Source organism: Thalassophryne amazonica, chromosome 4 (assembly GCF_902500255.1).
Source record: "Thalassophryne amazonica chromosome 4, fThaAma1.1, whole genome shotgun sequence".
NCBI classification, from domain to species: domain Eukaryota; kingdom Metazoa; phylum Chordata; class Actinopteri; order Batrachoidiformes; family Batrachoididae; genus Thalassophryne; species Thalassophryne amazonica.
Genome location: NC_047106.1, coordinates 32,079,622 through 32,096,140, shown reverse-complemented (window position 1 = coordinate 32,096,140; position 16,519 = coordinate 32,079,622). Strand labels below are relative to the sequence as shown.

Below are 16,519 nucleotides of genomic sequence, written 5' to 3'. Positions count from 1 at the left end.
AGAGTGCAGGAAAAACTGCAAGAGGCAACGAACAAAAGAAACTCCTTTAACAGGCAACCACATACGGCTGGTTATTAAAGGACAAATTCACTTGTTCACAACCTCAGAGATATTAAAACATTGTTCGCAATCAGTGCTCTGCTCACCTTTGATCATTGTGCTGTATGACAGAGATACTGTTTTTGTTGTTTTTTTATTATTTGAAAGAAAAGATCTGGATACTACATTTTATTTCATCAGTGGGGCACAATTTTAAAAATAGATGTTTACATTATTTTGTTAGAGTGAGTTTAGGTTGTGTTTTTTTTTTTTTTTTATCTCTGGTAAGGCTGAACTATGAGCTCATGGATTGAAACTATAATAATACTTTCTTTTACCTATTTTTGCTCGGAGTTGCCACAGTGGTTCCGAAAATGATCTGCAAGTTGATTTGGTGCAAGTTTATTTCTAAATATGCTTGAATGGGGATCTTAATGTAAAATAGGAAAAGTCATTCTGAGTGCAGTTTTACAGTTGTATGATACAGACCTGCAGCACCCCCCCAAAAGGCTTTGACTGTGCACGTGTCGTGGGGCGCGTGCATTTGCTGTTTGTCAACAAGCTTGGTTGCGTGACCTTTGTCACCATTATAGCGTGATAATACTGAGGATGAGACATAAAGAAGGTGGCACTTATGTGGTTTGAGCTCCCTCTGGTGGTGGTGCTGATTTGATTCTGACTCATGTTCTGTTTAAAAAATACATTTTTCTTTCTTTGAGAACACTAAGAAAAGTTGATTGACATTTGTTCAGTTTTCTATTAAACACCCCCCCCCCAACAGTCTGTCAGTTCAGGGTATTACGTTGAAGTTATTGGACGATCTCTGGACACATAATCCTCCATTCAGATTTTGAGTTGATAATTGAAATAATGCATTAACCTCATCTGGCCATATTGTCAATTTTTCTGTTTTTGTCTCATTTTAGGTTCCAGAGATTGCTTGTCAGATGATAGTTAAGTATTTATTATTCACTAGGACTGATATCGATTTGAGAATAATTTAATAAAAGTGTGGAATTGATATACTCATGCAGATGGTCTCTGCTTTTGCATGACATAAATGTCCCCTGGTGGTGGTTGCATGAATTAATGTACATCATAAAGGTATCTCCCCCATCTTCCAAATGATATATTTAAAAGAGAAATTTAAGGGTGAAGTTCAGTAAACGTATACGTTACATACAGTTGAGGAAAATAAGTATTTGAACACCCTGCGCTTTTGCAAGTTCTCCCACTTAGAAATCATGGAGGGGTCTGAAATTTTCATCTTAGGTGCATGTCCACTGTGAGAGACATAATCTAAAAAACAAAAAAAAAATCCGGAAATCACAATGTATAATTTTTTAATAATTTATTTGCATGTTACTGCTGCAAATAAGTATTTGATCCCCTACCAACCAGCAAGAATTCTGGCTCACACAGACCTGTTAATTTTTCCTTTAAGAAGCCCTCTTATTCTGCACTCTTTACCTGTATTAATTGCACCTGTTTGAACTTGTTACCTGTATAAAAGACACCTGTTCACACACTCAATCAATCAAACTCCAACCTGTCCACCATAGCCAAGACCAAAGAGCTGTGTAAGGACACCAGGGACAAAACTGTAGACCTGCACAAGGCTGGGATGGACTACAGGACAACAGGCAAGCAGCTTGGTAGAAGACAACAACTGTTATGATTATTTATTAGAAAGTGGAAGAAATACAAGATGACTGTCAATCTCCCTCGGTCTGGGATTCCATTGTGGGGTAAGGATGATTCTGAAAGCTCAGAACTACACAGGAGGACCTGGTCAATGACCTGAAGAGAGCTGGGACCACAGTCACAAAGATTACATTAGTAACACATGATGCTGTCACGGTTTAAAATCCTGCAGGGCAACAAGGTCCCCCTGCTCAAGCCAGCACATGTCCAGGCCTGTTTGAAGTTCACCACTGACCATCTGGATGATCCAGAGGAGGCATAGGAGAAGGTCATGTGGTCAGATGAGACCAGAATAGAGCTTTTTGGAATCAACTCCACTTACCATGTTTAGAGGATGAGAACAACCCCAAGAAAACCATCCCAACTGTGAAGCATGGGGGTGGAAACCTCATACTCTGGGGGTGCTCTTCTGCAAAGGGGACAGGACGACTGCACCGTATTGAAGGGAGGATGGATGGGGTCATGTATTGTGAGATTTTGGCAAACAACCTCCTTCCCTCAGTAAGAGCATTGAAGATGGGTCGTGGCTGGGTCTTCCAGCATGACAATGACCCCAAACACACAGCCAGGGCAACTAAGGAGGGGCTCCATAAGAAACATTTCAAGGTCCTGGAGTGGCCTGGCCAGTCTCCAGACCTGAACGCAATAGAAAATCTTTGAAGGGAGCTGAAACTCCAAACCTGAAAGATTTGGAGAAGATCTGTATGGAGGAGTGGACCAAAATCCCTGTTGCAGTGTGTGCAAATGTGGTGAAAAACTACAGGAAATGTTTGACCTCTGTAATTGCAGACAAAGGCTACTGTACCAAATATTAACATTGATTTTCACAGGTGTTCAAATACTTCCCTCCATGATGGTACCCCTCCATGATTTCTAAGTGGGAGAACTTGCAAAAACGCAGGGTGTTCAAATACTTATTTTCCTCACTGTACCTGTAAAGTATGTGTGGTATCCGGTGCTTCCAGGTAGCAGACAATATAAAAGGAGCTACTTGACACTGAACCATAGACCTAATAAATGGTGATGGTCTAGTAGTTAAAGCGTTGGGCTTGAGACCAGAGGATCCTCGGTTCAAATCCCAGCCTGACTGGAAAATCACTAAGGGCTAGAATTCACTAAGGGCCAGAATTGAATAATAATAAAAAAAAACTATATAGTATTATGCAACTACATGTAGAACCCCGTACAATAATAAAACCACATTATGTCAGGATATTATCATTTGTACTTGATTTAAAAGAATGCATTGCATTTGTAGCACTGATGCCCTCAAGGTTCTGTGATGCTGGTGCTGAGCTCCTCCATGTAAGTGAAGATGCTCTTCTCCTGGCATTGCAAACAGTCTTTTTCCTTCTGAGAGACTGGTATTATCCCTACAGACTGGAAGACAGGACTTGTTGTCCCTCTCTGGAAAGGTAAGGTTGGAGGCCTGGATGGATTACAGCAGTATTATGCTGCTCTCTGTGCTGGGAAAAGGTCTCTGTGAAGGCCATTTTCAATTGTAGTTACTTTCTGCTGAGTGACTGGAGCAGTCTGGCATTATGCCCCCTAAAATCCAGGGCATTTCACCAGGTTTTGTAGAAAAAGCAAACTGTGATGGTTGTTTTTATTGATGGAGGTTTTACTGTGTTGGCACTGTGAGTGCCCATTTAGCCACCTGTAGAATCCTTATACCCGTTGGCTACAGATGTGTGGTTCATTTTTTTGTCTTTCCCTCTCTTGTCTCAGTCTCCTCCCAGTAAGAAGCGTAAACTGGAGAAGTCTCGGAAGCCCCTGTCCTTCACACTTCCAGAGGCGGGTCTGAAAGAGCTCCAGGCTAAGGCCTCATCTGTAGGCTGCTCAGCTCATGACCCTGTGGACAGCGTCACTGCGCTCGTGGAGGAGACGCTCACCAACCTGCGGGTAAGACTTAGGGTCCAGCGGGAATGGTGTCTGGCGTTACCAATGCTCGTAAACTTCCTCACACGTCTTCCTGTCACCTCAGCATTTGTTCTGTGGCTCTGTAGGTTCTGTACCAACGTGTTCCATGCAGAAAGCAAGAACAGAGCCTCCTTTTGACAGCTGTGGAGAACACGTGGATCCACAGACGCCAGAAACGCCGCGAACAGAAGCGCCAACTGCGAGAGCTGCCTCGAGCCCCCTCGTGTGCTGGAACCAGTTCTCAAACTGCTGTGGTCACCGCTGGTCCCAGCACACCCCTCCCCTCTCAAAGTCAGCCTCCTTCCACGCAAAGCAGCGACAGTCAGGAAGAAACGGCTCCTGAGCAGGAGGTGTCAGGTCAGCAGCAGTCTGCAGAACAGAGCCACAATGGAGCCGCATCAGATGAGACAACTAAAGATGTAAAAGCAGACACAGAAGGAGAACAAAAAGATGTTTCAGAGAATACAGCGGAGGTGGACATGGAGTCTTCTACCGGTGCAGAGACACCGGCTGCTGCAGAGCCGCCCGCAAAGCGCCCGCTGAGCTCCAGCATGGTGCAGTGCTTCCTCTTTAAATGTGTGCTGAATGTGATGCATGATGAGAGGGATGTTGTGGTTGATATGCACTGGGTGGAAGGTCAGAACAAAGATCTGATGAACCAGCTCTGCACCTACCTGAGGAACACACTTTTAAAGACGATCGCAAAGTCTTAAATGACACGACAGTCAGTTGGTTGTTTTGTTTTGTTGTCTGAGAATAAAAATATATGTTTATTAAAGTTAATGATAATATTGTTTGGATTATTAGAATAAACCCCTCTGGTGATGATGATGATGTCCACAGGTGTTAAAGTGCAGATCCAAGGCCAAATCTGGAATTTGCCGTAGCTCACATCTGAAATGGCAAGTACTTTTTTGTTTAAAGTATTATCTTCCACAAATTAGTACTGAATTCTGATTTGTTTGGAAGTTTTCTATTTGACATTTCACATGATTCCACTGTGCACAAATTTTAGACATTTGTAAAACGTTGCTGTGACTCCTAGAGGTTTATATCAGAAGATTGTTGGTTATTGTGTCAGTGTACTTTGTAGTTTGCCTTTTTAGGTAGTTGTATACAGTATTTTGTACTGAAGGTTGGCAAAATATTTTGGAATAAATGCTTATTTTTTGCTAACATTTATTTAGTCTGTTGTAATATAAAACTTTTTGAATCTTTAGGTTTTTCAGAATCCATTGCCTCTGGTGGCCACAAGAGGGCAGTCTTTTCTGGTTTAATGGGTTATAATGATTCATAGTCCATTAAACAGCTGACAAGTATGGAGTTAAAATTGTCTCATTAATATTTGTAAATGCACACAGGGTGATCTACAAATAATCATTGATTTGCAAATGTGTTCAGATACCCACAAATGCAAATTTCATATTTGTAACTTGTAAATTGGTCTTTGCAAATAATGTTGTATTTGCAAATATAAAACTTAATTTGTAAAAAAAAAAAAAAAAAAATTTACATTTGTAAAACTGGAAATTGTGTTTGTGAATTGAGTTTCAGCATTTGTGGATCACCACGCATTCATCGCTTTCCTCTGCGACGTCATTTTGAGACATTCTTTTCGCGAACACAGATCCACAAACAAATGCCGAGTGATTTACAAATACACACTCATGCACACTGGATATCCACTAGATGGCAGTGTGGTTCCATTCATTGATGTGGCAAACTGAAAGTATGTGCTCCCGGATGAGAGAAGACCGACATTTCAGAATAAATCATTTCACATTACCGTAATGGAGGCGTCTGATGGATGGGTACCTATGTGGTGATATTGTCTGGAAGGTCAATTATTTTTTTAAATTATGATGTGTCCGCGGATTTCATCATGGGAAGTGGGGCGGGGGTGTTAGTGTTGTACTCTCTAACACAGTGGTTCAAATAAGCGTATTAAACAGCATTGCGCCTGTGCGTGCTCCGTGACACAGACATGCTGCAAAATTCTTTTAAAAACTTGAAAGTTCTAAAAGTTTGCGATGTACACATGCTACATTTAGCTAAGCATCACACACAGGAACATCGCACAGGAACCACACAGTGTCACCGCAGCAACCAACCAGTCCCGCTTTACGACAACTGTCGCAACAGCCAGGCTGAGTGGCATTTATTCTCGAAACTCCCCGGATCCGAGGAAACTGATTTGTATCTACACAGATCAGCGTCCGCGGACTTATAAAACTTGCATGATGTCATAAAAAAGAACGCTTTGCGATAAGCATTTTAAAAACTCAGTGGCGATCACGATTAAAGAGTCATCCGGGAGCATATAGTTTCAGCCACATCAATGAATGGAACCACACTGCCATCTGACGTCGCAGAGGAAAGCGATGAATGCGTGTAATTGGTGATCCACAAATGCTGAAACTCAATTCACAAATACAATTTCCAGTTTTACAAATGTAATTTTTTTTTTTTTTTTTTTACAAATTAAGTTTTATATTTGCAAATACAACATTATTTGCAAAGACCAATTTACAAGTTACAAATATGAAATTTGCATTTGTGGATATCTGAACACATTTGCAAATCAATGATTATTTGTAGATCACCCTGTGTGCATTCACAAATATTAATGAGACAATTTTAACTCCATAGACAAGTGTTTTTGTACTGAAGCTCATCTTTTTCACTTCTTTGCAGTCTGTGTAATTTAATTCAACTTATTTATGTAGCGCCAAATCACAACATACATCACCTCAAGGCACTTCACAAGGGTAAGGCCTTAGAACACTAACCACCCTGAGCAAGCACGTAGTGACAGTAATAAGGGAAAAACTCCCTCTGGTGTTTTTTGAGGAAGAAACCTTAAGCAGACCAGACTCAGAGGGGTGACTCACTGCTTAGTAATACTAATGGTAACAGAGATCAATAAAGAATTAATTATCAAAGATGCAAAACAGGAATAAAACAAAAGTCAAAGTATAGGCTCTTGTGATTGTTTACATCAGCATCTCAAATGCTGGATTTGAGGATGAGTACTCAGATGGATCCTCATCCAGGGGTCCTGCAAGCAGCACTAGACTTGAGACATCAATCATAGCAGCAGCAACTTCATGTTCTTGTTATCATATTAGGTTCTTGATATCATATACACACTACTGTTATTAGTAGTAGTATTATGATTATTATTATGTTTTATTCTATTTTGTCATTTGATTTTTGGATCACGTTCTTGTGTCATTCATGTATTTTTAATGTATTTACAATTATAATATGTACTTACATTAAACTTCCTAAATAAAATAATGCATGCACTCACGCTTTTAATATAAAAATTATTTGCTGCCCCTTGCTGGAATGGCATGTTAGTCCAGGATGTAATTAGCAACATTGGCTAATATCCATAGTTTCTCTAAAAACATTAGTCCCATCAATGTTCCGTTTTGGCGCCGTTCATCCTTGACCCAAAGTACATAAGCATACCAAACGGCAAATGTCAGCTGTCCCTCGTCGCATGCATACAGAGCTTTTTGTTTTTTCTGCATTCTGCTGGAAGCAGGTGCTTTTAATTGTTGCACACCCACAAACAGAGACAGTGGCAGAAAACATCAAAGCAATGCTCTTTTCACTCATGGTAACGACGACTTAACTAAACTGACAAAATCAACTGAACTACCAAAACACAATAAATCAAGAACACTAGCAACACTGTCAAACTATCATGAACCACAATAACAACATTTAAAACCCCCAAAGCATAAACTCCCGTGGTGCATTGAAGCACAATGCCCATTATTTACTGGCTAGCTAAAATTGCTAATTTCTACAATATCTGTCCTACCAGGTTTCCATTTTTGCAGAGTTCATCTTTGACCAAAAATACATAAGCATACCAAACGTCACATGTCAGCTCTCCCTGGTTTTTGCGTGATCAAAGCTATACCCATGCGCACACACAGGTATACAGAGGCTATTTGGCTATTATAGATACCAAATGTCAGCTGTCGACAGTTTGTGATCGAAACTGCATGCACACGCACAGCTGCTGGAAGCAGGTGGTTTTAATTTGACAAAGGCGGTGGCAGAAGACAAAAACACTACACATTTCACTCATGGTACCAACATGAAACTTAAGTCATTCATGGTAATAGCAACATGAGACTCAACTAAACTGAATAAACCAATTGAGCTACAAAAACATAATAAATCAGTAACAGTAACAACACTGTTAAAGTAACATAAACCACAATAATAATATTTAAAACATCAAAACCCAGAACTCCCATGGTGCATTGCAGCACAATGTCCATTGTTTATGGGTTAGCTAAAATTGCTAATTTTTCCAAAAATATTTGTCTTATCAACTTTCCATTTTTTGCAGCGTTCATCCTTGACCCAAAATACATAAGCAGACTAAACGGCAAATGTCAGCTCTTCCCAGTTTTTGCATGATCGAAGCCAAATGCATACATGCAGACAGAGGCCACTTGGCTATTATAAATGAGGCCAAGACCTGCTCCATTGTTAATGACAGTGTAGTTTAAGAAGAACCTGAAAGCACCCGTCTCTACTGTGCATGGAAATCTTCTGCCCTACCAGCATTACCAGGTTGTGTGTGACCACAGAGACGTAAACAAGAGGAGTACAGCTGTAACCATGTGTAAACACATCCGGTTAAGCAGCAAATGTTATTCCCGGATTTGACTTCACCAGTTTTACTGTGAGTCATGTGAGTGACTGTGATGTTAAGAAGCTCTTCTCTATTACATTTACCACTTCATGAGGTTACATGCACTCATACGCTTACGAGGTTGGTTGTGGGTACATGTAGACATTTGTGCAAAGGTTGATGGCACGTAAAGAGGAAGTGTCACCATCAGACTCTGACCTTTGAGTCAGTTCAGCTGCTGTCAGGCTTCTGTTGAACGTGGTCTGATGTAATGATCTCATTTCATAAACTAATCTTGTAGATATATGTAAAAAAAAAAAAAAAAAAAAGATTCCATACACGATTAAACAAAAATCACACAATGAATACAAACCCATTAACATATTGTGAACACTGACGCACCAAAGCAATCCAAAAAGCAACTTTGTTTTGCCTGTTTAGTATCCCATAGATATGTCTGCCACCTACTGGATGGTTAGTGGATGCTGGATTAATGCTGGATTAGGAGCAGGTGTGGCTGTTAATAAAACAAGCAGATGATTTCCACACAAAAATGTAGTAAATCTGAGAATAGGACTCTTACTTTCTGGTTGTTTCGCAGAGATTAGGGTAAAAAAAACTCTCAACCATATTGCCACAAACCCTGCAGTTTTTGTACGAGTTTAGTCATGAAAAAAGAAGATGGTGGGGGAGATGAACAAGTGAGTTACGCAGTGAGTGTAGTCCATGAGAGAGAGAGAGAAAGAGATCATTTCTGCACAGATATGTACTAAATCAGAGAAGTGCTCCTTTCTGATCAACAGCAGTTACAATCTCATATCTTTAAATAAATGTACTTGGTTTACAATGAATTTCTAACAGCAAACTGCAATTATGTTTCCATTTGTTGGTACGTTTTTAAAAATTTGATGTTGGACTGTGGTCATTCAGTGGATAGGAGCGCTCAACAAATGTTTAAAATGATTATGGTAATGCACATCACTAACATAGGAAAAAAAGTTTGAACAAAACCTACAGTTTTCAAAATCTTTTTCAGCTACTATCCAAAATAATTGGTTGTGCAACAAAAACTGGGGAACAGTTAAGTAAAAGTATTCCACAGTAGGATGTAAACTGTTTTACATTCAAAAACAAAACCCAGAAAACATTCAGTATAAATACTTGGTTTACAGTGAGCTTTACATACTCGTATGTAGAATATGATGGCTACCCCGAGAAAGAAATATAATCTTACAGCTGTGGTCACAACATAGATTGATGTAAACAAACCAGTCTTCTAGAAATATTAATTTGGTGGTCTCTAAATTTAGTCTGTTTTAAAATGATTATTTCAATCAATTTCAGAATCTTAACAGGCTCCAAACATCTGGTTTAATAGTTTGAGAAAATTAAAGCTGTATATCAACTTTTAACAATGACAACATAAATGTATGTTGGGGCAGCACTGTGGCTTAGTGGTTCGTGCCTCATAGCAAGATAGAAACAAACAAAAAAATAACTACTAAGAAATCCCATGTACATAAGTATTCAGAGCCTTTGTCATGAAGCTCAAAATTGAGCTCAGGTGCATCCTGTTTCTACTGATCATCCTTGAAATGTTTCTACAGCTTATACATGCTTCCCTTAGGCAGTATTATTAGACGGTATTGCTTAAATTTTCATTGTTACGCAGATGATACCCAGCTTTATCTATCCATGAAGCCAGAGGATACACACCAATTAGCTAAACTGCAGGATTGTCTTACAGACATAAAGACATGGATGACCTCTAATTTCCTGCTTTTAAACTCAGATAAAACTGAAGTTATTGTACTTGGCCCCACAAATCTTAGAAGCATGGTGTCTAACCAGATCGTTACTCTGGATGGCATTTCCCTGATCTCTAGTAATACTGTGAGAAATCTTGGAGTCATTTTTGATCAGGATATGTCATTCAAAGCACATATTAAACAAATATGTAGGACTGCCTTTTTGCATTTACGCAATATCTCGAAATCAGAAAGGTCTTGTCTCAGAGTGATGCTGAAAAACTAATTAATGCATTTATTTCCTCTAGGCTGGACTATTGTAATTCATTATTATCAGGTTGTCCTAAAAGTTCCTTAAAAAGCCTTCAGTTGGTTCAGAATGCTGCAGCTAGAGTACTGACGGGGACTAGCAGGAGAGAGCATATCTCACCCGTGTTGGCCTCTCTTCATTGGCTTCCTGTTAATTATAGAATAGAATTTAAAATTCTTCTTCTTACTTATAAGGTTTTGAATAATCAGGTCCCATCTTATCTTAGGGACCTCGTAGTACCATATTACCCCATTAGAGCGCTTCGCTCTCAGACTGCGGGCTTACTTGTAGTTCCTAGGGTTTGTAAGAGTAGAATGGGAGGCAGAGCCTTCAGCTTTCAGGCTCCTCTCCTGTGGAACCAGCTCCCAATTCAGATCAGGGAGACAGATACCCTCTCTACTTTTAAGATTAGGCTTAAAACTTTCCTTTTCGCTAAGGCTTATAGTTAGGGCTGGATCGGGTGACCCTGGACCATCCCTTGGTTATGTTGCTTTAGATGTAGACTGTGGGGGGGTTCCCATGATGCACTGTTTCTTTCTCTTTTTGCTCCGTATGCATCACTCTGCATTTAATCATTAGTGATCGATCTCTGCCCCCCTTCTCGGCATGTCTTTTTCCTGGTTCTTTCCCTCAGCCCCAACCAGTCTCAGCAGAAGACTGCCCCTCCCTGAGCCTGGTTCTGCTGGAGGTTTCTTCCTGTTAAAAGGGAGTTTTTCCTTCCCACTGTGGCCAAGTGCTTGCTCATAGGGGGTCGTTTTGACCGTTGGGGTTTTTCATAATTATTGTATGGCCTTGCCTTACAATATGGAGCGCCTTGGGGCAACTGTTTGTTGTGATTTGGCGCTATATAAGAAAAAAGTTGATTGATTGATTGATTGATTGATTAAATGGAGTCCACCTGAGGTAAATTCAGTTGCTTGGAAATGATTTGGAAAGACACACCTGTCTACATATAAGGTCCCACAGTTGATAGTGCATGTCAGAGCACAAATCAAGCATGAAGTCAAAGGAATCATCTGTAGACCTCTGAGACAGGATTGTCTTGAGGCACAAATCTAGGGAAGGGTACCAAAACATTTCTGCTGCTTTTAAGGTCCCAATGAGCACAGTGGCCTCCATCATCCGGAAATGGAAGAAGATCAGATCCACCAGGACTCTTCCTAAAGCTGGCCGCCCATCTAAACTTTAACGATCTGGGGAGAAAGGCCTTAATCAGGGAGGTGACCAAGAACCTGATGGTCACTCTGTCAGAACTCCAGCATTCCTTTGTGGAGAGAGGAGAATCTTCCAGAAGGACAACCATCTCTGCAGCAATCAAATCAGGCCTGTATGGTAGAGTGGCCAGACGGAAGCAACTCCTTAGTAAAAGGCACATGGCAGCCCGCCTGGAGTTTGCAAAAATGTACCTGTAGGACTCTCAAACCACGAGAAACAAAATTCTCTGGTCTGATGAGACAAAAATTGAACTTTCTGTTGTGAATACCAGTCGTCATGTTTGGAGGAAACCAGGCACCATCCCTATGATGAAGCATGGTGGTGGCAACATCATGCTGTGGGAGTGTTTTTCAGTGGCAGGAACTGGGAGACTAGTCAGGATTGAGGGAAAGATGAATGCAGCAATGTACAGAGACATCCTGGATGAAAACCTGCTCCAGAGCGCTCTTGACCTCAGACTGGGACGACGGTTCATCTTTCAGCAGGACAATGACTTGAAGCACACAGCCAAGATATCAAAGGAGTGGCTTCACGACAACTCTGTGAATGTCCTTGAGTGGCCCAGCCAGAGCCCAGACCTGAATCCAATTGGACATCTCTGGAGAGATCTGAAACTGGCTGTGCACCGACGCTCCCCATCCAACCTGATGGAACTTGAGAGGTGCTGCAAAGAGGAATGGGCAAAACTGCCCAAATATAGCTGCGCCAGGAATAAGGCTGCAACATGTGGAAAAAGCGAAGCGCTGGGAATACTTTCAAGATACACTGTAAATGCAGTCCAGTTACCATTTTACCCCGCCTCGCAGCTCCAGCCATTGAGTTCTATATAAGTTCTTCTATAATACTCTATGGCTCCAGCCCGTGTGACCCAGTTGGCATAAGTAGGTATAGAAAATGAATGATATATATTGTTAAATAATAAAGTTGTAATGCAGTGAAAGCTACTTACAATTTTGAAAGTACAGTTATGAGAAAATAGGAGGCAGTTAAATCTCTTGGTGTGGCTGTTTAACAAACTGCAATACTTGAGTTTCTACAAATAGTGCATGCTCTTCTAAAATATAATTGTTTATAAATGGTTAGATAAAACCATTTATATTGATTCCTTATTTCAAATAAGGAAACAATTTGAATTTGTAAAGCATGTTAAATGCGCAAAATGTGTTAAAACCAATTACTCTCAAACCAAAAAGAGCAAACTCATTTTTGCAAAGTTTGACTTACACTTTTGTTCTTTTTTTCATACTGGCATTTTTGTTTCTCCTGCAATTGTAACTCATTTAAAACGATTGTTTCTCCTGCAATTGTAACTCATTTAAAACGATTGTTCCCGTTTATCCCCCCGTACAATTAGTTCCTTTTTTCAGTAACGTTGTTCCGCTGTCGTAATAAAGTGGTTGCTACGCAACGAGCCACTGGCGGTATTTGACCATCGTGACTCCACGTTTTGTCTTTTTCTCCCTCGTGTTCGTGAACGGGCGTGTCTGTGGGCGGGAACAAGCGCTGCGTGATTCATAAACTGTTTGTTCCACTGAGTTGTATTTGCTAGTCGAGAGAGCACGTGGATGCGCGAGGTAGCCATCTTGCTACTCCCTTTGCGGACGCTGAAGGCGTTTTCTTGTATAAACTATTAAAATCAAATGTGTTGCTAAATAAATGTGAACTACAACGATTCAGCTATCACAATCAGCATACACAGTAACAGCAGTCACAACATTATTCTGTTTCTATGAGCAGAGTTTTGCAAAACTTTCTAAAAATATTTGTTCAAAACTGGTAAGTAAAGTAAGTCCCTTCAGCTGCTCCCTTGTTTGCACTTGGGGTCGCCACAGCATATTCCAAGGTGGATCTGCATGTTGAATTGGCACAAGTTTTACACCGGCCACATTACATGGAGAAATGTGGTAGGGGTGGGATTTGAACCCGGAACCTTCTGAACTGAAACCAAGTGCATTAACCACTTGGCCACCACCCCTGCTATTTGTTCAAAACTGGAATAAGTAAAATTACAAATTTAATGTCTGTTGAGACGCGCATATTTTTGTTCCTTCTCATGTCACATGTTATTACACAGTTTTACTTTTCATTGTACTTTCACACAAAACACAGATGATTACAGGAAATCCATGAATAAAACAAGATACGAATAAAAGAAGTTAAAAAAGTAATTGTGTAATTTATGTATCATTTAATATTTGACATGAAAAAGCCCACACTACCAATTTGGGTTTTTTTTTTAAATATAATTTACAGTTCATGCAAATGTGTGCAAACATTATGTCCAATGTCAGATACCTGAAACACTCGAAATATGATGACATACAGTCTGATTAATATTACTACTGCACAGCACAACTGAACAGTTACTGAAATACAGATTTGTATAATTTAGCTAAGCTTGTCTTGTCAAAATACAAGAATTTCAAACTGGATATCAATACCCAAGAAAATAGACACTTTTTTTGTGGGGGGGGGGGGGGGGGGGGCTAAAGAAACATTACAACAATACAAGTAATAACATTAATAACAACACTATTATTAAGTTATCTGATGAAGTGCAAAAATACATACAGTAACATAACCTTAAGGTGTATATATATATATATATATATATATATATATATATATATATATATATATATAAATAAAAAATACAGCACAAAAAAATTTAAGTTGTCTGAGATAATACAAAAAATAAGCATCCCCCCCACCCCCCAAACAACTGAATAACAATTTCCTTGGAAAGACATCAAAACTGGAATATGTTACTGTGTCCATCCATATTGTTTACTGAGTTCATCAAGTGAATGCAGTTTTGGGAAGTTTCCACCATAGGATTTCTGGGTGGTCTTGAACGCAGCATTAGTATGAAGCAGTTATTACCAGTTATTACAAACAGAACTGTACGTCATGACTTGGACACCAAATAACACTTAAATGAGACACAGTGCAATCTTGTCAATTTACATTACTCTGTGACTTTTTTCTTCAGTCAGCTTTCATTTTTATTATCAGCGGAGGAGACAAAGACAGCACTGTTGGTACTGATACAGTTGCAAATGAAAAATCTAATCTGATACTAATTTTAATTTGACGGAAAATCATTCCAGTGGTATCCTCCAAAATGACCAAGTACCAAGTAAATTTCTACAAGCTTGACACTTGTGCTATGTTCCATTGCATGCCGGAAGTCGATAATTTCAAGTTAGCATTTCCAATATCCAATCTAAATGTGTTCCAGTGTATCCAGTGTAGGAAAACATGGATACCCGCAGCAAACTCATGCCTAGGGACATTGTGTCCATAATATTTTCATCCATCATTTTGGGATTGGATTGTTATAAGTTTGCACCAACTAGTGTACTGGCAGCAACCGCAAGAGCCACAGCTTAAGTCAGTACCTGTCAGATATGTTGATTGCAGAAGCAGAAAGCAGTACATCTTTGCTCGGGGTCACCACAGCATCCGATATGGATGACACAAATTTCACACCGGATACCCTTCCTAATGCAACTGCACATTACATAGATAATTTGCATGGATGGTTTTAAATTGGGAAGCTTCTGTTTTGGAAATTGATGCACTATAAGGGCCATCACGCTGCTGTCACTGTCAAACGCTAAGTACATATTAACGGAAAGGTAATTCTGCTTATCTCTCACTGTGTGTGCTGCCATATTACTGTGATATCAGATTGCAGAGCTTGGTCTACAAAGACCTTACCCAAATTTTCGACTTGGAATTCTGACTTGAATGGGCATTTGTTAACCCCCAAAACGTGAATCAGTTGCAAATCGTGAATTATCTGCAAACCATTAATTACAAAATGTGAATACTGAAAAATATCTCCCAAAACATGAATGCAGGAATATCAGTGTTTGAGTAGTTTATGGATTTCAGTTTAGGCATCAGTTTCTGCAGGAAGTCTTGGCAGCTCTCGCTTCTGGTGTCATGCGCCCGGCCCCGCTGGGTGTGTCCCACTCCAGCGACAGTGTCAGGTGTGGACTTTGACTGGTACGGTCTACCTGTTAAACGGGAACGAAAGCGTCAAACTCAGGGAGGAATAAATGGACTGCATTTATATAGCACTTTTCCATCTGCGCTCAAAACGCTTTACAATTATGCCTCACATTCACCCCGATGTAAGTGTGCTGCCATACAAGGCGCTCACTACACACCAGGAGCAATAGGGGATTAAGGACTTTACCAGAGGGCCCTTAGTGACTTTCCAGAAACCTCCTCCAGCAAACGGCACAATAATCTTAAGTGAAATGTAGAAAACAAACACTAGTTTCTAACCTCAGAAGGGTAGACAACGAGCTACAACCTTATTTTTATCCATATGAGCCGTCCTCTGAGCTGGAAAAATAATATTGACCTGAATGAGCAGATGGAGGAGAAATGGAAGCGTAGGGACCTTCTAGAAGGTGCAAAAACAAGACACCAGAAAAATATTCAATAAAGTCAGGTGTGGTGTCACCAAATTCACTGAACACATCAGTGGTCTCTGCTGGTTTGGGGGTTAACAGTATTTCAAAGCACTTTTCAGAATCTGAGCTCTTGTTTTTTCCTCAAAGTTACTAATTGCTGAAGCCTGGATCTTGGTCTTGAGCCAAACTCAGACACTCCGAGTCCTCATGAGTTGCATCCATTGATTCCACAAAGATCAATTTCTTTGCCAGCAAACACATCGCTCACTCCAAGAAGAATAGTCCAAGTCTACGTAAACACTGAAAAGAATGGTCCAAGAAGGGAGTGGTAACATGGCGGCCTTCCTCGGCCGGTGCTCTATCCAGGCCTTTTATAGATCAGTGATCTGTTCCTCTTTACTATTTGCCACCATTCGCCATCTTGTTTGTAAGTGTTCGACGTCAGACGGTGGAGCTCGCGCTCTGGGGGGTGTCCGGTTTCTTTTTTTTT

The 16,519-nt window shown here is 40.2% G+C and overlaps 1 protein-coding gene across 1 annotated transcript in view; it reads left to right on the top strand.

Moving 5' to 3' along the window:
* Positions 1-4,841, top strand: part of mettl16 (methyltransferase like 16) — an 85,516-nt gene extending 80,675 nt beyond the window's left edge. Inside the window, exons 9-10 of the mRNA XM_034169346.1 lie at positions 3,472-3,645; positions 3,750-4,841. Of these exons, the coding sequence (XP_034025237.1) occupies positions 3,472-3,645; positions 3,750-4,376 (801 nt within the window). The 3' untranslated portion in view covers positions 4,377-4,841. The remainder of the gene's footprint in view (positions 1-3,471; positions 3,646-3,749) is intronic.
* The last annotated feature ends 11,678 nt before the right edge of the window (positions 4,842-16,519 follow it).